Raw genomic sequence first — 22898 nt, forward strand, 5'->3', positions numbered from 1 at the left:
CGGATAATAGTATTTAATTTGAATTCGGATTTAGATCGTAATACTCGAATAATTTGTTGATTTAGATTTTTAGACAGATTTGCGGATTCGAATTCAGATTCAGATAATCTAAAAGTTTTAGATATTCGGCTCGTTGCCATTCCTAGACATCCCCTTGGCCTTGGCTACTAATGTTGAAGCGAAGTTATGGGCTATTAAAGATGGATTGTCCTCGCATGGCAAGTAAACTTTAATAACATTGTTATTGAAAGTGATTCTGAAATTGCCCTTAAACTTATTGAAAATGAAAATGCTAATAATATTGCTCTTTCTACTCTTGTTAATGATTACAGGTGCCTCTTGCTTAAATTTGCTGTGGTCACTCTTAATCTTACTTTCAAGGAAGGGAACCAATGTGCAGATAAACTAGCTTGCTTGGGGAGCAGCTTTCAACAGGATTATTCTGACACCTTTTCTAACTGCAATCTTTTGTGTATCATGATTGTATTGAGACTTTAATGAAATCTATGTCTATAATCATACTTTATATCCAACCTTATTTTGATTTTTAATATATTTATGCTCTTTTTCTCATAAAAAAATGGTTTAAAAGTAGTTGAATCTGCTTTCATAGACTTCTAAACTACCATGGGATTGTCAATGGATGTAATTTAGGCCTAAAAACGATTGTTCCCTCATTTTGATAAAATGGAGCTATTATTTCAAAATGCAAGAATTTTAGGATTCTAGTTTAACACAAATCAGATAAAGGCAAAATGGTCGATTTTATCTGCCTAGGAATCTAATTCCAAGGCCCAATGCGATGCTTATCAGTTAGCCTAAGAAGCATCCTCCTTATGCCACCACTATCCCGAAAGTAAGAATGAGATTAGGGTTTAAATTTGCCTCAAAATCAAACACTTTCTTCACTCATTCCTCGCTACCACCCGCATTTCCTCCTTCCTTTCCCTACTTCCCTTCACTTTCCAAAAATTTCACATTCTCAGGTCCCCTCTTTGCTCTCTTTTATTAACTTTTTTTAATGAAAATAGGTAACTTCTCTTTTTTCATTCATTTGTGGATATGGGTATGCTGAAATTTGTTTGCTTTGACTCTCTCCAGGGAAAAAGAAGTTATCTTTGTGGGTGCAAAGGGTCGGATATAAGACTGAGACTCAGTTAAGTGATAAAATGGAGTCAGGGAACCCAACTGAACAACTTATCAGGAATCTTTATCCACCTATTGAGCCTTATAGCACAGGTTTTCTCAAGGTTTCTGATGTTCACACAATCTACTGGGAGCAGTCAGGAAACCCAGATGGCCATGTCAGTACCCATTCCCTGTCTCAATCATTTAGGATGGAATGGGGATTTTCTATTTTTGGTATCTTGTTTTTGTTATCTGTTCTGTTCATATTTTGCAGCCAGTCGTGTTTCTTCATGGGGGACCTGGAGGAGGAACATCACCTAGTAACCGAAGGTTCTTTGATCCTGAATTTTATAGGATCATTTTATTTGATCAGGTAACTCTTTGTTCCTTCATGTTCAAATCTCTAAAAAAGTTTCATATTTTAACCACTAATAAGATATGAGTTCTGCTCCAGCGTGGTGCTGGAAAGAGTACTCCCCATGCTTGCTTGGAAAATAACACCACTTGGGATCTTATTGATGACATTGAAAAGCTAAGAGAACACTTGAAAATTCCAGAATGGCAGGTACTGATATCTTGTTTTTAGTTGCTTAACCAATGTCAGGTTTATTGGCAGTTATAGGCAAGTTAAGTACATTGTTTTATCTGCTTTCTGCTTATTCAGGTCTTTGGTGGCTCTTGGGGAAGTACACTTGCTCTTGCTTACAGTGAATCACATCCTGACAAGGTACATCATTTTGCTGGTTGAAACTCCTCATACATACAATCAGGTCATCAGCACTTCCCATAATTCCCCCCTTTTAGTTTGAATTGATGGTCTCTCTCGTTTGTTTTTAAGGTTACTGGCTTGGTCCTAAGAGGGATATTCCTTTTACGGAAGAAAGAGATCGATTGGTTTTATGAAGGTGGTGCTGCTGCTATTTATCCTGATGGTATGTGTTCCATACTTCCATTCTATATGTTAAAAATAGTTGTTCTAATGCTGTAAGATAAGTTCTTATTTTTCCCAATATATTTTGATTTCAAGATGCATGAAAAGATGTTTGATTTGTAACATTTTAGTGATTTTGAATGATTTAAACCCATTTTTATGTGTATTGTGGTGAGACTATTTTGTTTTATATCTGTACTTATGAATGCTGATCAAGATGTGCAAACATTTCTTCAAAATATGCAGCTTGGGAACCGTTTAGAGATCTTATTCCAGAAAAGGAGAGGGAGAGTTTTATTACTGCTTACCACAGGAGACTGAATTCTGAGGATTTGGAAATACAAGTAAGAGGAATCATCTGGTTTTGGATACACTGCTTTCCTTCCTCTACCCTTCTTGTTTATTGAACCTACGACTTGTGAGCTTGCGGTGGTTTTTTTTTTCTTTCTATTATATGTAAAAAATGGTTAAATGTTTTTTCTGTTAACTCTCTGGTTAATTTCTTAGTATGCAGCTGCTAGGGCATGGACCAAATGGGAAATGATGACTGCCCATCTTCTACCAAATGATGAAAACATCAAGAGAGGGGATGATGATTATTTTTCACTGGTGAGTTTTATGCCCGAGAAGACCTACTGTTCGACATAGAGCTAGAAATAATAGAATAGTTTAAACAAGATGCTGAAGTTTTACTGCAATTTTGATAAATTTGTCTCTTCGTTGTTTGTGTCTAGGCTTTTGCAAGGATTGAGAACCACTACTTTGTGAATAAAGGATTCTTTCCTTCCGATTCGTTCTTGTTAGACAATGTTGACAAAATAAGGCATATTAACACTACAATTGTACAGGTATGTAAACGTTTACCTCCCAGACAATGCAGGCAACCTTGCTGCTTCTTCATAAGACATTTTAACATAAGAGTCTTACAAATATATTGCATTTTCTAAAAGTTTATGAACATGTGTAATCTGGTACCCCTTGAACCATTTTGAACAGGGAAGATATGATGTTTGCTGTCCCATGATGTCTGCTTGGGATCTCCACAAAGCATTTCCAGAGGCGGATTTTAAGGTAAGATCTAAATTATCTGTTGAATATGATGCTGCGGCCTATAATCACATCAAGATTTGATGCTTTTGGTTTATCTTGTTCAGTCTGCATTTGCATGAATCACTCAACCATGGAGACTAATTTACGACTCCTTATAACCGTTTTGCGTAATGAAAAAAAAAACTTTATTATCACAGGTTGTTCCAAATGCGGGGCATTCAGCCAACGAACCAGGAATAGCTGCTGAACTTGTGGCTGCAAACGAGAAGCTGAAAAGCCTTGCCAAGAAGAACAAACCTTGAAATTTGAAAGCTAAGTCTACATGTTGATTTGCCTTACAAACACAAGCAGTTTGATAATCATTTGAAGAGAATTTGGTTTAAACTTAGAACTGTTGAATCCATGTGCTTTTATAGGTATACATATGCATATATTGAGAAAAATGTAGGACACGAGAGAAATAAACCTGGAAATAAAAAACAATATCACCTTTTCACATAAAGTTTGTATTACTGTATATATATATTTTCATCATTATCTAAAACTTGGAAAATATATGTCATGAGTCCTCGTAATGATGATCCGTCTCGTCAAAGATCTCCTCCTGCTCAAGCTCACATATAAGAGTCAAGTGTTGAGAAAATTGATATTAGAAACTTGTTAAATAGGGTCAGAGGTACCTGTAAAAGCTCTTCAATCACATCTTGCATTGTTATTATGCCGATAGCTTCTTCTGGGAGCGTTGGGAGTGGATTGTCATTTAGATGTAGGATGTCTGAATCAGTACCTTTTGTCCATTTTTTGCTCCGAGAACCACCTTTAAAAGATCTTCCTGTAGCCGGAAAGCTCTTCCACTTGAGTGAACGTTTACGTCTTAAAACTTTTTCTTTTGGATGTTTGTCGGCATCCATGTCGACTCTAACTTCTGGCAGTGGCCCTGTTTTTAAGCGAACAGATAGAGAGATTAGAGCAATAAATACCAAAATGGAAGCCATGCATAAATTAGTTCCTACGCAGCAAAGTCAAGGTATAAGCGGAAGGAAATTTGGAGAGAACTGGATATATCGATTGAGAGGTGAATACTTACTCCCATCACGGTTACTAGGAGATTCATCTGTCCTGTTGCACTGTCTTACAACGACGGCCATGTGGCTATGACCTTTCTGAAATTCATTTAATATATCATATAATGGCAATTCTTCTTGAACCCTGTAACATGCAAAAATAAATATATAGGAGCAACCAATGATTAAGGAGGTAAAGAGTGAATGAAACAAATACAGTCGGTCCATTTTTTTTTTTTTGAAATAATTTCATTGATTTACTGTAAGATACCTTGGAATCCTTCGTATAGTAACACTTTTCACAGGTACTTCATCTTCAGGGTGAATTGTCAATAAATTATTTACCTTTAAGATTAAAAGAAGTAAAGAAAGAAAGAAAAAACACCCAGAAACTTAAAAAGAATAAAGAAAAGCCCAAGGAATAAGAAAATGAGTACAAATACTAATATTCGGAATGGAACCATATTCAATATAAGGGAAAACTTATTTAGAAAAGGAGGCTGCACCGGCTATTGGATTTGTTACTATAGCTTAGTTTAGCAATGCTTTGAGACAAAAACTGCTTTCGAGATAAAAGTATTCTTAAGCAAGACGATGCCCTAAAAGTGCTTGAAAGAAGTGTTTTTCAAAAGCAGAAAATTTTAACTTTTCTCAAAAGTGTTTTTTGTCCTAAAAATGTTTCTTAAAAGCATTACTAAGCTAAGCCTATGAACGTCATAAACTAGAAAGCCCAGCATATCACAGAGCATCATCCAGTTCCAAAATCTCAAGCCAAATAGTTAAAGGGAACGTTTCGGAGAGAGAAAAGACTAGCTGAAAATAAGTACAGATTGCGCTCGACAAACTGCGTTGTAGCCAAGGAAAAATGGTTACCAAAATGAGTCCGATAATGTTTGTAGTCTGCTCGTAGTAAACTGGCACTCTGCTATGCCCTTTCTCCAAAACTAAATTCATCAAGTCCCTGTCCATAATGGTAGTTTTCCAAATGAAAAATGAAAACAGATGCCAATGCTATCATCTTTCTTTATAATTTACAGAGTAAAACCTGTCAAGTTTGGCATTAATATCAACTGCAAACGCTTCAGATATAGGAGTCATGGCATCTTTAGCTGTTTTGGCACTGAGCTCAAGTGCTCCAGCTATAATTGTCGTTTCATTATGTGTCAATTCTCCACCTTTTCCAGCCTAATTAGAGGTCCATCAAAAGGATCATAAAAGCAGAAAGTTATTATGAAAGAAGCAGATTTCTGAAGCAAGGCATTGTGATTCAAAGAGCAAAAACACTCGAATAATTTTACAGAGGCAGTTTAAGCATATACAGAAACTAACTACCGTAATAAGCTAGTGGAATGGCAGGTGAAACAAATTATCAAAAACAAACATTGATTCGATAAATGGCGACAGCCAAGTTAATTATGACTTAGTAACTGCATACCACGGTATACACAACTTATAGGGGAAAGTAAAAGCTTTTATGCAATAAGTCTCAAAATATAAAGAAGCTGTTAAGCATACCTCGTTGCCATGCAAATTTACTAGGGTTTTCAACTCAGCTCTTCGAAAAAGTGCTACATGTCCATGGCCCAGCAGCAAGTCTAGCAGCTGAAAATCACAGAAAATAATTGGTAAGAGAAAATTTGCAGGAACTTACAAGTTTGATTGCTTTTCTCACTGTTAAAAAGGCAAAAATGGTTGAATTCTTATTGTAACATCCATCACCTTACTTATTGGATAGGCAATAGGAAAACAGACCCAAACAAGAACTTGAACAAATGGAGCCACTGTCGCACCAATTGCCAAACCATATCTAGAACAAACAGATTGTGGTATTATCTGCACATACAATTAAATAACAATTAGAGCATGCATAGAGCTTGCTTCCTTTTTACCGCAGTTACATGTACTTTCATTTTCCAAGAGCAACTCTTAAGCCAGAATGGTTGGAAAACTAAGTGGCAAAAGTTGCTCAACCAAAATTATAGCAAATGGTATCTAAGTACCACGCACAAAAGTTAAACATATCACAGAATATCATGTTCAGCGTTTCAACAAGGATTGTTACTTGCGCCAAATTCAAGGGCACTTTCAATTCAAATCATGTAAGGTGGCCTAACCTCACCAAATAGAAGAATCAAGGTCACCGATATCAGGATAGCACCCCAAGCAGTAACCAAACTATCAAGGAAAATGGGAAGTGCCTGATAAAGGTAACAAAAAAGTGATATAAAATATCAACTAACATTCAGGAATACTAGAAACAGATCACACCATTGAACATATACCTCCATTGCAGCAGCATTGCATAGAAGTAGTGTACAAAGCAACAAATGCTGTTTTCTGACAACAGGCAATATCTTTGCTGTTCCAACAAGGGAATAAGTTAGCACGGCTAGCATTTAATCTGAATATTTAAGTTCAATATGCAGTATCCATAGCAATATATGACAATAATTTCATCAACAAAATGTAATCTGTAAGTCTACCCTTCAAACTTCACTGACTTTCGGCATTTCATTTTTTTTCATCCACTTGAATCATAAATTTCAATGAAGAAAAACTGAAAACTTCACATCAATCTCGCTCAAAAAGTAAAATATTCTAACATTTAATTCATGGTTCCAGTCCATCTGTTCTGGTGAATCAAATCAAAGCAAAGAATACAACTTTTCAAGTACAGATTACGTCATTTATTAATTACCATTGCCAACCCAAGGATACATTATCAACTTTTTGATTCTTTAATTCGGTTTCCTTAATTAAAAAAGAAGAAGAGGAAATGAAGAAATTACCAGCATGTCTACGATCGTTGGGAGTACCAGACATAGCAAGAACCTCAAGGTCAACAAGACTCATGGACATAAGACCCAAAGTAAGACCCGACATCAAACCCGCGAACACCACCAACAATACTATTACCAATATATGAATAAAGAAATCCGTTCCGCAACATTTGTACTCCACCGCCATTCAATTTCACTCCCCCTCCCCAAACAACCTTCCAAAGTCAAAAATTGTAAATATATATATTAAAAAAAGACCCTTGAGGTTTTGTTAGAGAAACGATGAACAGAGGCCAAAACACTCCTCCATTGTTAAACCCAAATTTGCAAGAGCTTAATAGTTTTTGGTTTTGCCGGTAAAACCACTTATTTATACAGTTGGAGAGTGGCGTGTGGGTAATAGCTTTGGGCTTTTGGACTGGAGCTGGAGTTACGAAACTCTATCTGCGGTGTCTATTTTATACAGTCGGGGGTTTTGACTTTTGAGCTGTTTCTGTGTCCATTAAAATTTTGTTTACTAAAATATCTAATGATTTGTGGGAGTTAATAATACTTTTAACATTAATGGACATTTTGGTGATATTTTAAATTAAAACTAATAAGACTACAGGAATGCAATTAGGAGTCCTCCCATGAGCTCTGATCGGATTCCATGTGGTAGTCTTATCGTCAGTTTTCATGATCGTACCACTCAATCTTCATTTCAACATCAATTTTTATTTCTATTTTAATGTTTTGACTTTAACTTCTTGTACGGTGGATTTATGTATTTGTACTCCTACTTTCAATCCTTTCTTCATAAAACGTAATCCAAAAAACATATTATTTCCTCACCTTTTTAAAACATCATAATAGTCTCTGTTCTCAATTTTTTGTTACGTTTTGATGCATCCTGTGATTTCTTTTTAACTTTTTTGACCTCTAGCTTTGTCACAAAAAGTGAACTTTTTGTGATCTTTTCTACAGCGTCGTAAATACTTTCTCTTACAGTTCATACGTGACGTTTTTTATGTTTTGCAAAAACACTGTCACCAAAAGTAAAAAAAACTGACTTTTGGTAAGTTTTGTTCAGTGAGAATAAATAAAACAAAAAATATAAATTTTAACATATTAAATAAAATAAAAATAATTAAATAATATAAATATTTTAATTCTTTAATATTGTTCACCTAAAAGAAGGTTAGATAAGACTAATTTACCTTCAAAGGCCCATTTCCAAGTATATTTATAGAAATAGGCCAATTTTTGTATTATTTACCGAAAATGTCCGATTTTGGCAAAATGCGTCCACGTAGGAGTGTTTTAAGGTGAAATTTCAGCAAAACGCGCCCCTAGGGGAGTGATTTTGCCATGTCAGCACAAAACGTGCTAACGTGGACGCACTTTGTTAACGTGACAAAATCACTCCCCAGGGGTACGTTTTGCTCCGTGTTTTTTTCCCCAACGGCTATTTTAGTTTTTGACCGTTGGGGGTTCCAACGGTAAAAAGAGAGAGTATAAAGCCCCCATCTCCTATTATTTCACACAATATTTCTTTAAATTTTGGCAAAAAACTCTCAAATTTTTCCCTAAATTTCTCAAAGCTCACAAATTTCTCTTTAAATTTCTCAAAGCTCTCTTTAATTAATTTTTTCCTTTTAATTTTTTTTTCTAAATTAGTATTATTTTTTTATAATTTAAAAAATATTTGATCGTGGCTGTGGAATTAATTCGTCTCGATCATAAACATATCTCCGTCAAATAAATGAAAATGGTAAGAGTTAATTTTATTTTTTGAATATTATTTAATATTTTTTCATTTATGTAATTTTAATTAATTTGTATTTTATAATTTTTTATAACAGTCTTTAGATCGGGTGTTACAATGTTATATTCGTAATATGTCTAGTTCTCCATCACCGTTGATAGAAATTTACTTAAGGGAAGCAGGTTTTTGGCATGTGGCCACTATAGGCCCGGGATGCAAGTTGGACCCGAAACTCATCAGCGCGTTAATAGAGAGGTGGAGACTCGAGATGCACACATTCCATCTTCCATGCGGAGAGTGTACTATCACTTTGGAGGACGTGTAGTTACAATTATTGCCTGTGGATGAGTCCACACTCACCGGGTCCGTTCAATCTGGTGATTGGGGAGCCATATGCTACGATCTTTTAGGTGTGATTTCGGATAATATTTACGGAGGTCGGATCGAGATGGGCTGGTTATGAGACACATTTCCAGAGCCGGGGAATGATTCGATTGAAGTAGAAAGAATACGATATGCTCGGGTATACATCCTTGAGATGATTAGAGGTTATTTGACGCTGGACTTGTCACGAAACCTCGTACATCTGAGGTGGCTGCTAAAACTCGTTGATTTTAGAGCAGTTGGCGAATTTAGTTGGGGTCTACCGTGATGGCAACATTGTACTGAGAGATGTGCGGGACGACGCCACCAAATAAAGCCAAAATTAGAGGTTGCCTATCACTATTACAATCATGGCTCGGTTTCGTTTTCCATTTTTACATCCTCAAATGAACCACCCATATACATTCTCACTCATAACGAGGTAAAATTTTTATTTGATTTTACAATTATTACATATATTTAAAATAAAATTGTATGCTAAACATTTATTTAATTAGGTGGAACCATCTGGCAAGTTATGTTGGAATACCTACCGCTCTTGAAAATAGACGGCTTCTATTAGACCAACGGTCAGAAGCACAAGTAAGTATTAAATAAAATATATATACATATAATAGTCGTTTCATATTTAGTATTTAGTATTATGTATTTAACTAATATTTTTATCACGTTGATATAGTTTCAATGGACACCATACGAGGATCCAGCAATTCGGGTAGTAATTCTGGATGAATTCTTTCAAAATCCGAACATTTGGCATGTTAAGATCCCATTGGCCAACTATGCTACTATTGAGATGCACTAGACGGATAGAGTGTTGCGGCAATTTGGATTCCAATAACTGATTCCCAAGGCACCTGAGGTGCTCGATAAAGAGCACAAAATCGACTTACAACAAATGAATACGAATTAGGTGGTATTCTTCTCCTAATATATCAAAATTTAGGAAAATCGATATGATTATATACCTACTCGTGAACCGATCATCGTTCCAGAGTTAGCGTACGCACCGGATTACATGCCATAATTTAGGATCCATGGCAAGCCATATTTTCCGTCAAAAGAGCAGAGGCGTTGGAAAGTCCATCTTAAACGGAACAACAGAGCCTTTTAAATCCAAGAGAAGGGATGACGGTATAGGCCCATCAACAGTGCCCACACATTCACCGGGCCCAACGCCTCAATCGACAACACTCATACCACAACCCCTTCAGATTATGTCAGGTACTTATCCTAGCACTTATATGTATCCTAACCCTTATGGGATTCAAGGAGTTCATCTCCTTGACAACACTCATACCATGGGTTGGATAAGTATCCTAGCACTTATATGTATCCTAGCACTTATACATAACCGGTGCATCTCCTTGACAACACTCATACCACAACCCCTTCAGATTAGGTCATTGTTGTTGGATGGACTGCACGAGGCATTGTCAAGGAGTTCTTCTCATTATTAATCCTCATCGCCTTATGGGATTCAAACACCTCTGCCGTGGGTGATGCAAACACCTCCACATTCTTTATTTTATCAAGGTGGGTCATCCTCCCAACACCCACAAACAGAGCAACCACAACCCCCGCTGGAGTAACCACAACCCCCGGTAGAAGCTAAAGTAAGGAGGAATCCAGCGCGCAATCATTCACCACCCCAATATGGCACTGATTTCGATCGGCACATACATTGATTTTGTGATATATTTGTACAAACTATTTTAATATTGTTTCATTTAATAAAATAAAAGTTTTTTAATATTTTAATAGTAAATTATTTGTATATTTTTAATAAAATAGAAGTTCTTTTGAATAAGGCAATAGATATAATGCAACATAATTTCATTACAACAATTATCAACTATTTTGGTTTGGACATGATCGAAATGTATGACCTGGGTTCCTATACCATCCGCACAACTTCTGTTGGTTCGTTCTTTCTCGGATATCTATATTATCACGTATTCCACTAGAGTAAGGTCGACCTTTTGGTTTGCGACGCAATTCTCTATCCGGTAACAACTTAAACGGAACAAGCGATACAGACAACCACTTACGTTCATCTAGGACCAGTAAGAATACGTGTCTCTACACATTGTACATGTATTCTATTTTGTATATTTCGTTAACATATCTCATAGGATTCAAATAGAGACTCTAACAAGCTGTAGTTACATGAGCGCATGGATAAAAAAGTGCGTCAAACGTCCCATAGACGAAAGTCCTATTTCTCAGGACAAGATATTGCCCGCCGGTAATACAATGGTTCGGTCTGTCAAAATTTGTCACACGAAACCATAGGTAGTTGTGATTGTGACACGCTGTGTGCATGGTGTTGGCCCGCGCCTTTGCATTGTTAATTTCTTGCAATAACTTTCGGAACCATACATGGCCTCCCTACTTTCAGAACCATATATGGCCTCCCTACATTTGGCCTTTATAACTCACTACTCGTTTTGGAAATAGTGCCGCAAAACGAAAATATGTCTCTCGCACAACCGAGGTTATTGGCAAATGACGCGTTCCTTTTAGAACATAATTTATGCATTTAGTCAGGTTTGTGGTCATATGACCATATTGTAGGTCGCCATCTTATGCTTGTGTCCAGTATTCGAAAGGTATTTTATAGAGGTAGTATGCACCTTGATTGGTAACTGAACGCAAAATCCCCAATATCTCATGAAAACGGTCCTTATTGATCTCGTACCCTACCAATATAAGTTGATACCAAAAATTACTTACTACTATTCTATTCAAAATAAATTGAATATTACAAACGAAATTATATTAATAGAGATTAAATACCCATGTTGGTTATTTGTCGTCGTTAAATGGTAAATCGATATTGCTCGTAGTAGTTGTACGCAACGTGCCATAGACGCAAGTCCTATTTCTCAGGACACGATATTGCCCGCCGGTAATACAATGGTTCGGTCTGTCAAAATTCGTCACACGAAACCATAGGTAGTTGCGATTGTGACACGCTGTGTGCCTGGTGTTGGCCCGCGCCTTTGCCTTGTTAATTTCTTGCAATAATTTTCGGAACCATACATGGCCTCCCTACATTTGGCCTTTATAACTCACTGCTCGTTTTGGGAATAGTGCCGCAAAACGAAAATATGTCTCTCGCACAACTGAGGTTATTGGCAAATGACGCGTTCCTTTTAGAACATAATTTATGCATTTAGTCAGGTTTGTGGTCATATGACCATATTGTAGGTCGCCATCTTGTGCTTGTGTCCAGTATTCGAAAGGTATTTTATAGAGGTAGTATGCACCTTGATTGGTAACTGAACGCAAAATCCCCAATATCTCATGAAAACGGTCCTTATTGATCTCGTACCCTACCAATATAAGTTGATACCAAAAATTACTTACTACTATTCTATTCAAAATAAATTGAATATTACAAACGAAATTATATTAATAGAGATTAAATACCCATGTTGGTTATTTGTCGTCGTTAAATGGTAAATCGATATTGCTCGTAGTAGTTGTACGCAACGTGCCATAGACGCAAGTCCTATTTCTCAGGACACGATATTGCCCGCCGGTAATACAATGATTCGGTCTGTCAAAATTCATCACACGAAACCATAGGTAGTTGCGATTGTGACACGCTGTGTGCATGGTGTTGGCCCGCGCCTTTGCCTTGTTAATTTCTTGCAATAACTTTCGGAACCATACATGGCCTCCCTACATTTGGCCTTTATAACTCACTGATCGTTTTGGGAATAGTGCCGCAAAACGAAAATAAGTCTCTCGCACAACCGAGGTTATTGGCAAATGACGCGTTCCTTTTAGAACATAATTTATGAATTTAGTCAGGTTTGTGGTCATATGACCATATTGTAGGTCGCCATCTTGTGCTTGTGTCCAGTATTCGAAAGGTATTTTATAGAGGTAGTATGCACCTTGATTGGAAACTGAACGCAAAATCCCCAATATCTCATGAAAACGGTCCTTATTGATCTCGTACCCTACCAATATAAGTTGATACCAAAAATTACTTACTACTATTCTATTCAAAATAAATTGAATATTACAAACGAAATTATATTAATAGAGATTAAATACCCATGTTGGTTATTTGTTGTCGTTAAATGATAAATCGATATTGCTCGTAGTAGTTGTACGCAACGTGCATTAGATAATAACGATAGTGTGTGTGATCCCATAGGCTTCTCTGTCGCTCAATTGCGGCTAGTATTCTAGTGCCCTAATTCGATATAATGTAAATATCAGGTTGGGGACATACATGTCTCTTTAACCTAGAAAGAAAGAAATCTCAATCATCACCTGACTCTCACGGTGTTATTGCAAACGTAATTAGGAGGATTCTCTCACAGTCACCCTGTGCCACACCTAGCAATAGCCAATGGGTATATCTACCATACATAAAGGTACCGTCAATTTGTACCAATGGCTTACAGCACACAAATGCACCCTGACATTGCTTAAAGCCCCAGAATAGACGCTTGAACACTTGGCATCCACGGAGCAATTGGTCGTTGTAGTACGCAAGGACTATTTCAAGGTCTTTTATGTAACTTGGGACGTACCTCTCCAACACCTGACACCACTACCATACCTCATTATATGAAGCGTCCCACCCACTATGCATCTTTTCCAATACCTTCTGCTTAACTATCCAAGCCTTGCAGTAAGAGGGCGTGTACCTCAATTGGCTACGAATATTGGCAATTAAGACCGACACAGAAATCTTAGGATCCGCCTTCAACATCAGTAGCATTAAGCTAGCTATCATACCTGAATCCATCTTGGGATGATCTTGTGAAACACCTGTCAACGAAGTACGTTAAATAATACAACATTAAGTAATAACATTATTATTCAAAAACCTTAAACACCCAGTGATAATGTATCGAAAACACATGTATGTGGACTTTTATACTTTTTTATCTCTCATAAGTCTGTCTTTTTCCTAAAAGAAACCATGATTTTCCATGAACATGTAACGTCTTACACCGCGCACTTGGCCTTGAACTGCATGGATTTAGATTTAACCATGTTTTAGTTAACCCCGTGATTGATGCTATAGTGTCTCAATGCACTAAGAAAACTATCCTTACTGGAAAACTCCTTACCAACTTCTAATTCACCTGAATCCAATGACGAACTTGTACGGTCACACCTTCTGTGTGATAGATCTGGAAACTTCAACACATCATCTGCCGATATATCAACATTATGTATATGGGTTGGAGGTGACTACGCCCTGAATCGCGGATCTTTTTGTTCTTCATCTGAACCCCTTTCAACGTCTTCAGGTTCGATGGAACAAGCTCCGGTTCAAAAAATAATGTAACTCCTGGACCATCGAGGCTGGGCTCCTGAAGTGGATCGACATCAGATTCATCATCCAACCCATCATACAACATACGAGGTCCATCCGTCGGTGGATGTCGTAGGGAGTACATCATCCCTTCTTGTAGACGTTTCGTAACGTCCCCAATTAGATGTAGATTGCCAACCACTAGAAGTTGATGTCATCCCCCAATACGTATTTCCAGCATCGAACATCGATCCACCGATATGCATGTCTCATCTACTAACTGAGTGTTGTGCAAGAGTTGTGTATTTCATAGTGTCACTAAACATGGGCACTTCCGTGTTCTGCCTCCCACTAACAGAGTGTCGGGTAGGGGTCGTGTATTCCTCACGAACATCAGTAGATGTTGAAGTCACAAATGTTTTATTTGGTGATGAAAATTGTACATATAACTCAAGATAGGGTGATCCACTAGCGAGATGAGTCTGCACCATCGCCTCAAAGCTACGACCACCTTTGATATCAAATGAGTCATATGTCATGGAATCAATCGAAACACAAAATCGATACTTAATAGAAGAAACCCTCATTGGCGTTGTTCCGAAGATTTTGCGCCTAATTCTTTTACGAAATTTTGTCAAATCTATAATCTGGTTAAAATCCAGTCATGTTGTGTTCTCCAATAAAAAACAATGTTATTCTCGATGTCATGGACGTCACCATCATAGTAAATAACAGCACTAATACATTCACTTATCTTTAATTTCTATTCTGCTTAGCCTCTTTAATTTTTCTTACTGTAACTTATGCAACCTGAGAATGAAATTTGGCTCATTTATAGCCTAAGGCCAAACATGAACTACTGTAGAAAAAGAGCGTCGACATGGGAGCTTTTTTTAGTAATTTTGCTGACGGTGCATCTTGCTTGAAGCGTTTTTTACATTATTTGTTCAGAAACGTCTTCTCAAAATTATTTTTCAGGAACTACTGTAGAAAAATAGTGTCCACTTGGGAGCTTTTTTCTGTAATTTTGCTAACAGTACATCCTGCTTGAAGCGTTTTTCACACTATTTGTTCAGAACCGTATTCTCAAAATTATTTTTTCAAGAACTGTAGAAAAAAAACAAAATCCTTATTGTTAATATAATTTTTTTAAATCCTAAACCTAAACACAATATTATTTAAAAAAATTTAAACCCTAATTTAATTAATTTTCTTAAAAACACTAAACCTTAATTTAATTAATTTATTTTAAACCCCTAATCCTAATTTATTTTTTAAAAATTTTAAAACACAGAACCCTGAATTATTTTAACAAAACCCTAAACCCTACAAACCTGAGCCTAAATTATTTTAACAAAACTCTAACCCTAAAAACCCTAAACCAAAAAACCCTAGGGACTAAACATGCAAAAAGCTCTAACCTAGAAAAAGCACGGAGCAAAACGCGCACTTGGGGGAGCGATTTTGCCACATCAGCAAAGCGCGTCCATGTCAGCACGTTTTGTGTTGACATGGCAAAATCGCTCTCCCAGGAGTGTGTTTTGCTGAAATTTCACCCTAAAACGCTCCTACGTGGACGCGTTTTGCCAAAATCGGCCCTTTCCAGTAAATAATGCAAAAATTAGCCCATTTCCGTAAATATACTTGAAAATGGGCCTTTATAGGTAAATTAGTCAAATAAAGTAGCTGTTAAAAAAAATTTAGCCGTTTGAAGAAAAAAAAACCATTGATAATTAGCCATTAGATTTTTTTAACCGTTGTAAAAAGTTACCGTTGAACGAAAACGCGTCTTATTTTTCTTTCCAAAACCGACTCATTTCTTTAAATTTGAAGAAAAATAACCTAATTTCCTAATTAATTTTTAAAAGCAGCTTTTTCGTCTAATTAACCCCTGGATAGAGACACGCAATGGTGTTAGCTTCCTCCAGATATGGTAAATTTTTTTCTGATTTATTAATATATTAAAATTTATGTCAATATAAAATACCTTAAATACCATTCTAATATAATAAAATAATACATATATACACATATATGATATAAATGCATGTTGTGAAGCTATTTTTATTTTCAACATTATTTGGTTCTTAGAAAGTGGCCCTCTCTAAGATAAATGTAATCCATAAATTGGCTGGCTATGCCTACTTTTTTTATTTCACCCTTTCTTTAATATAGCTTACTATTTTTAACAAAAATTCTACCCGAATCCGACAAGCCTTTATTACATTATTTTTCCCTTTGTAAATTCCAGATTTAAAATATCAAGTTCAGTTAACATATTGAAATTAAAAACAAATACTAATCCGGTGGTCATACAGCAAAAAAATAATATTGTAATGGACTTGAACTTAACAGAAAATTTTAACGTGTTAAAATTTCTTAAAAATTCATTTCAATTTTTTGATTAGAATAAAATATTGAGTTTAAATTGTGTTAGAACAATCCTAAAAATTCACTTTTTAGGCATCCAATAAAAATGCATCACTTCATTTACAATTTTTTAATTAATGTCATCAATAACACTAGATCAATTTTCCTAACAATATTTTAACCTTAATGTTTGATTAAATAAATAAAATTAACAAATAATAATACCTCAAGGTTTGTAACTTGTTTATTTTTAATTTGGTTTATGGTTTATAATAGGATGGTTTTAGAAATTTAAAGTTTATAATTTTAGGGAAAGGGTTTGATTTGGATTTAGGGTCAAGATTAAGGTTTAAAGTTGGGTAAAATTTAGGATTTAATATTTAGAGTTTAGGGTTGAAAAATCCTTTGGATATTTGGTTTTATTTGTTTGTTTACTAGAGTTAAAAAATAGTAATAAGAGTTAACTTAAAAAATGGCTATTTAAAATCATCTTAATTTAAGTTAAATTTTTAAGTATTCAGACTAACTAATAAAATTGTAAAATATTAAAGTATGTATAAAAAATTAAACATAAAAATAGAAAAACTAAAATTGAAATTTAATCACGTAGAGAAGGAATGCCCGAAGCTTTATATATATATATATATCTAGCATATAGAATTGATGAATAATTTTGAATTTAGTTATAAATATATCTAAATAGTTTTCATTTAAAATAAGATCATCTTCTGTTGTCTTACTAAAACGAAAAGGTCAAGTCATGCAATCATCTTTGTTGAAGATTATTGAGTAGGATCAACAGTGTTAAATTTACCTATTATTATTGTTATTATCATGTAACCATGTATTGATATGGTAGTTTTATTCCCCCCAACATCTGGCATTCATAAATGAAAGAGATAAGGTTGAAAAAAAAAGCCTACAAAAATAGAACAAAAAGTCAAAAGCTTAGGACGTAGAGCCAACAAACCCTAAAGCCACAAGCAAATAAAAAAACCCCTAGCTATCAACACATTTGAGCCATCATCACTGGAGGATAGTGCCCGGGGAGGTCAGAAGACCTGTAATCTATCACCGACCTGTAATGCCTCCGGCAGGAAGCACCTTCGACCACTGTGGGTTGGAGAAGAGCCGACAACATGTACTGTTTTGGAGTAGCGTTTTTCGATCTCCGTCACACTTCAAACCAGGGAGGTCAAGGTGGAAGAGGTTCTGCCCAATAACACCAAGGATGCTAGAGGAAGCCAAATGGTCCAAGCCTGACGTCGCGAAAAAGGGGGGAGGAGCAACCAAAAGCTGTTGGAGAAAAGCCTCTCATGTCCCTGGTCTAAGACCGACGAAAGAGGAGAGGCAAGGTGCGGACTTTATTTTGGTAAAAGAGTAGGAAAAAAAGAAGAAACCTAAAGCAAAGGAAAGAGGGCAGACAACAGTGAGTACAAAGTTGGTGGCTGCAAAGAGAAATAGGGAGAGGCAGTATTGAGAGAAGTTAAACATTCTCGTTTTCCATTATTTTATTAAGTTAGTGAAGTAATTTGTGTGGGCACCTTGACCTAGTGCCAGCTTACAAGTTGCAACAATTTGAGGTGTGCAAAGTCTCAGTAACTATACCTATGATTAAAAGAAATGGTTAAAATATATATATTTGCTTCACAATTGTACAAATTTTTATCTCTTTGGTTTTCAAGGACAATAAGGGTGTCCTTTAAAGAAAGAAACAAGAGAAAGAAGGAAAGATTTTTTCTTCTTTTAAAAAAATGTGTGTTTAAAGTATTCTACTTTTATATAATTTTGTTCATTTATTAATAATTTAGTTTATGTATATATTGACATGTTTATATTATTTTTTGTATGACTTTTTATTTATATATGAATTCGTTTAGTGTTTGAACAATTTTATCATTGTGATTACATTTAGAAAAAGATTTGTGTTTGTCTTCCTATTGTTATTGTAGTTCACCATAGAATGGTTTAGTTAAGATATTCAAATATTAAAAGCCACTTAAATAGTGCCTTTATTCATGTTTTTTCCTAAATTCATTTTCTTAATTTATTAAAAATATAAATAAATCATTTAAAGATTATCTAACGAATAATTTATCTATAAAGGCCCATTTACAAGTATATTTACAGGAAATGGGCCAATTTCTGCATTATTTACCGAAAAGGATCAATTTTGACAAAACGCGTCCACGTAGGAGCATTTTAGGGTGAAATTTCAACAAAAAGCGCTCCTGGGGGAGCGATTTTACCATGTCAGCACAAAACGCGCTGACGTGGACACGCTTTGCTAACGTGGCAAAATCGCTCCCCTAGGGACGCGTTTTGCTTTGTGTTTTTTTCTAGGTTAGGGCTTTTTGCATGTTTAGTCCCTAGGGTTTTTTGGTTTAGGGTTTTTAGGGTTTGTAAGGCTAGGGTTTTGTTAAAATAAGTTAGGCTTAGGTTTGTAGGGTTTAGGGTTTTGTTAAAATAATTTAAGGTTTTGGGTTTTAGAAATTTTAAAAATAAATCAAGATTTAGTGTTCTTTTCTAAAAATTAATTAAATTAAGGTTTAGGGGATTTAAATAAATAAATTAAATTAAATTAGGGTTTAGTGTTTTTAAAAAATTCATTAAATTAGTGTTTAGTTTTTTAAAAAATAATATTATGTTTAGGTTTAGGGTTTTCAGAAAATTATATTGACAATAAGGATTTTGTGTTTTTTTTCTACAGTAGTTCTTGAAAAAATAATTTGAGAATATGGTTCTGAACAAATAGTGTGAAAAACGCTTCAAGCAGGATGCACTGTCAGCAAAATTACTGAAAAAAGCTCTCACATAGACACTTTTTTTCTACAGTAGTTCCTGAAAAAATAATTTTGAGAAGAGGTTTCTGAATAACTAGTATCAAAAAAGCTTCAAGAAAGGGTGCACTGTCAGTAAAATTACTGAAAAAAGCTCCCACGTGGACGCTCTTTTTCTACAGTAGTTCCTGAAAAAATAATTTTAAGAAGATGGTTCTGAACAAATAGTGTCAAAAACATTTCAAGCAGGATGCATTGTCAGCAAAATTGATGAAAAAAGCTCAAACGTCGACGCTCTTTTTCTACAGTAGTTCATGTTTGGCTCTAGGCTATAAATGAGCCAAATTTCATTCTCAGGTTGCATAAGTTACAGTAAGAAAAATTAGAGAGGCTGAGCAGAACAGAAATTGAAGATTAGTGAACGTATTAGTGTTGTTATTTACTATGATGGTGAGGTCCGTGACATCAAGAACGGCTTTTTTTTTTATCGGAGAACACAATGTGACTGATTTTTAACCAGACTATAGATTAGACAGAATTTCGTAAAAGAATTAGGCACAAAATCTTCAGAATGACTCTAATGAGGGTTTCTTCTATTAAATATTGATTTTGTGCTTCTATTAAGTAGAAACCCAAGTCATCCAATTCGATCATGTCCAAACCGAAATATTTGGTAATTGCTGTAATGAAACTATGTTGCATTATTTCTATTACCTTTTTCAAAAGAACTTCTATTTTATTAAAAATATAAAAATAATTTACTATTAAAATATTAAAAACAACTTTTATTTTATTAATTGAAACAATATAAAAATAGTTTGTACAAATATATTAAAAAAATCAATGTATGTGCCGGTCAGAATCAGTGGCACATGAGGGTGGTCGACAATTGCGCGCTGGATTCCTCCTTGGTTCAACTTCTGGCGGAGATTGTGGTTGCTCCGGTTGTGGGTGTTGGGAGGATGACCCACATTGATAGAATAAAGAATGTGGAGGTGTTTGCATCACCCACGGCAGAGGTGTTTGAATCCCATAAGGTGATGGGGATTGGTAATGAGATGAGCTCCCCGACGGTGCCTCGTGCGATCCCTCTGGCAACAATGGCCTATATATTCTTGGTTCAGACGAAGTTATCGAGAAAGGAGATACATTGGCCATGTATTCTAACCTGGCATAGGACTGGAAAAAGGAAACATTTAAGGATTAGGATACATGTAAGGGCTAAGATACACACCTGGCATATCCTGAAGGGGCTGTGGTGTGGGTATCTTCGGTTGAGGCATTGGGCCGGGTGATTGTATAGACGCTGTTGATGGGCCCGTGCTGTCATCCCTTTTTTTTGGATTTAAAGGGCCCCGTCGTTCCCTTTTGGCATGGATTTGCCGACGCCTCTGCTCTTCCGACAGGAAATATGGTTTCCCATGGATCCTAAACCATGGCATGTAATCTGGCGCGTACGCTAACTCTGAAACGATGATCGATTCATGAGAAGGTATATGATCATACTGATTTTCCCAAATTTCGATATATTTTGAGAAAAATACTGGCCAATTTGTATTCGTTTGCCGTAAGTCAATTTTGTGCTCTTTATTGAGCATTTCAGGTGCCTCAAGAATCGGTTGGCGGAATCCAAATTGCCGCAACACTCTATCCGTCTGGTGCATCTCGAAAGTAGCATAGTTGACCAATGGGACCTTAACATGCCAAATGTTCAGATTTTGAAAGAATTCATCCGAAATTACTCTTCGAATTGTCGGATCCTTATATGGTGTCTATTGAAACTATATGAACGTGATAAAAATATTAGTTATATACATAATACTAAATACTAAATATGAAACGACTATTTTATGTATATATAATTTATTTAATACTTGCGCTTCCGACCATTGGTCTAATAGAAGCCGTATATCTTTAAGAGCGGTAGGGATTCCAACATAACTTGTTGGATGGTTCTACCTAATTAAATATTTTTCTAACATACGATTTAATTATAAATCTATGTAACAATTGTAAATTCAAATAAAAAATTTACATCGTTATGAGCGAGAATGTATATGGGTGGTTCACTGGAGGATGTAAAAATGGAAAGCGAAATCGAGCCCTTGATTGTAGTAGTGATAGACAACCTCTGATATTGGCTTTATTTGGCAGCGTCGCCCCACACATCTCCCGGTACAATGTTGCCAACAAAGCAAACACCCAACTAAATTCGCCAGCTGCTCTAAAATCAACGAGTTTTAGCAGCCAACTTAGATGTACGAGGTTTTGTGACAAGTTCGGCATTAAATAACCTCCAATCATCTCAAGGATGTATGCTCGAGCATATCGTATTCTTTCTACTTCAGTCGAATCATTCCCCAACTCCAAAAATGTGTCTCGTAACCAGCCCATCTCGATCCAACCTCCGTAAATATTATCTGAAATTGTATCTAGAAGATCGTAGTATATGTCTCCCTAATTAGCAGATTGAACGGACCCGGTGAGTACGGACCCATCCACTGGTAATCCTAATTGTAACTGTACGTCCTCTAAATTGATAGTACACTCTCTGCATGGAAGATAGAATGTGTGCGTCTCGGATCTCCACCTCTCTATTAACGCGCTGATGAGTTTCGGGTCCAACTTCCACCTCCGGCCTGTAGTGGCCATGTGCTAAAGACCTGGTTCCCTCAAGTAATTTTCTATCAATGGTGCTGGAGGATTAGACATATTACAAGTAGAACATTGTAACACCCGATCTATAGACTGTTATAAAAAATTATAAAATACAAATTAATTAAAATTACATAAATGAAAAAAATATTAAATAATATTCAAAAATTAAAATGAACCCTTACCATTTTCATTTGTTCCACAGAGATATGTTTATGATCGAGACGAATTAATTCCCCGGTCATTGCTAACACAATCAAATATTTTTGAAATTATAAAAAAGATAATACTAATTTAGAAAAAAAATTAAAAGGAAATAATTAATTAAAGAGAGCTTTGAGAAATTTAGGGAGAAATTTGAGAGCTTTTTGCCAAAATTTGAAGAAATATTGTGTGAAATAATAGGAGGGGGTTTTATACTCTTTTTTTACCGTTGGACCCCCCAACTGTCCTTGGGAGAGCAAAAATAGCCGTTGGGGACAAAAACACGGAGCAAAACTCGCCCCTGGGGGAGCGATTTTGCCACGTCAGCAAAACGAATCCATGTCAGCGCGTTTTGAGCTGACATGGCAAAATCGCTCCCCTAGTGGCACGTTTTGCTAAAATTTCACCCTAAAACGCTCCTACTTGGACGCATTTTGCAAAAATTGGTCCTTTCCGGTAAATAATGCAGAAATTAGCCCATTTCCGTAAATATACTTAGAAATAGGACTTTATAA

General features: G+C 35.8%; 2 protein-coding genes across 5 annotated transcripts; one reads left to right on the top strand and one right to left on the bottom strand.

The window, feature by feature from the left end:
• Window positions 1-438: 438 nt before the first annotated feature.
• LOC107945122 (proline iminopeptidase) lies at window positions 439-3611 on the top strand. Its single transcript, XM_016878981.2, has 11 exons — window positions 439-986; window positions 1102-1304; window positions 1403-1501; window positions 1583-1693; window positions 1793-1855; window positions 1967-2060; window positions 2306-2403; window positions 2567-2668; window positions 2794-2907; window positions 3056-3130; window positions 3307-3611. Exons 1-11 carry the CDS (start codon window positions 863-865, stop codon window positions 3409-3411), a joined length of 1188 nt encoding a protein of 395 aa, XP_016734470.2. The 5' UTR covers window positions 439-862; the 3' UTR covers window positions 3412-3611.
• LOC107945121 (DUF21 domain-containing protein At2g14520) lies at window positions 2807-7389 on the bottom strand. Of its 4 annotated transcripts, XM_016878979.2 has the most exons (11): window positions 6963-7386; window positions 6456-6532; window positions 6288-6371; window positions 5893-6006; window positions 5689-5775; window positions 5219-5358; window positions 5047-5134; window positions 4445-4518; window positions 4197-4318; window positions 3790-4046; window positions 3577-3713 (listed from the first exon to the last, which is right to left on the bottom strand). In XM_016878979.2, exons 1-11 carry the CDS (start codon window positions 7138-7140, stop codon window positions 3669-3671), a joined length of 1266 nt encoding a protein of 421 aa, XP_016734468.1. In that variant the 5' UTR covers window positions 7141-7386; the 3' UTR covers window positions 3577-3668. The 4 variants fall into 4 exon arrangements, with proteins under 4 accessions (XP_040964257.1, XP_040964258.1, XP_016734468.1 ...); XM_041108323.1 differs by having other exon boundaries at window positions 2807-4046; window positions 6963-7388; XM_016878980.2 differs by lacking the exon at window positions 6288-6371 and having other exon boundaries at window positions 6963-7387.
• Window positions 7390-22898: the final 15509 nt, after the last annotated feature.

Source organism: Gossypium hirsutum, chromosome D12, assembly GCF_007990345.1.
Source record: "Gossypium hirsutum isolate 1008001.06 chromosome D12, Gossypium_hirsutum_v2.1, whole genome shotgun sequence".
Taxonomy (NCBI): domain Eukaryota; kingdom Viridiplantae; phylum Streptophyta; class Magnoliopsida; order Malvales; family Malvaceae; genus Gossypium; species Gossypium hirsutum.

Excerpts from the sequence above, each read along its gene's own strand:
- LOC107945122 (XM_016878981.2), top strand. The coding sequence starts at position 863 with ATGAGATTAGGGTTTAAATTTGCCTCAAAATCAAACACTTTCTTCACT. Across the intron at positions 1,502-1,582 it reads GGATCATTTTATTTGATCAG|CGTGGTGCTGGAAAGAGTAC; the intron begins GTAACTCTTTGT and ends GTTCTGCTCCAG. Across the intron at positions 2,669-2,793 it reads ATGATGATTATTTTTCACTG|GCTTTTGCAAGGATTGAGAA; the intron begins GTGAGTTTTATG and ends GTTTGTGTCTAG.
- LOC107945121 (XM_041108323.1), bottom strand. The coding sequence starts at position 7,140 with ATGGCGGTGGAGTACAAATGTTGCGGAACGGATTTCTTTATTCATATA. Across the intron at positions 4,519-5,046 it reads ACATTATCGGACTCATTTTG|GTAAATAATTTATTGACAAT; the intron begins GTAACCATTTTT and ends TTAATCTTAAAG. Across the intron at positions 4,319-4,444 it reads ACTATACGAAGGATTCCAAG|GGTTCAAGAAGAATTGCCAT; the intron begins GTATCTTACAGT and ends TGCATGTTACAG.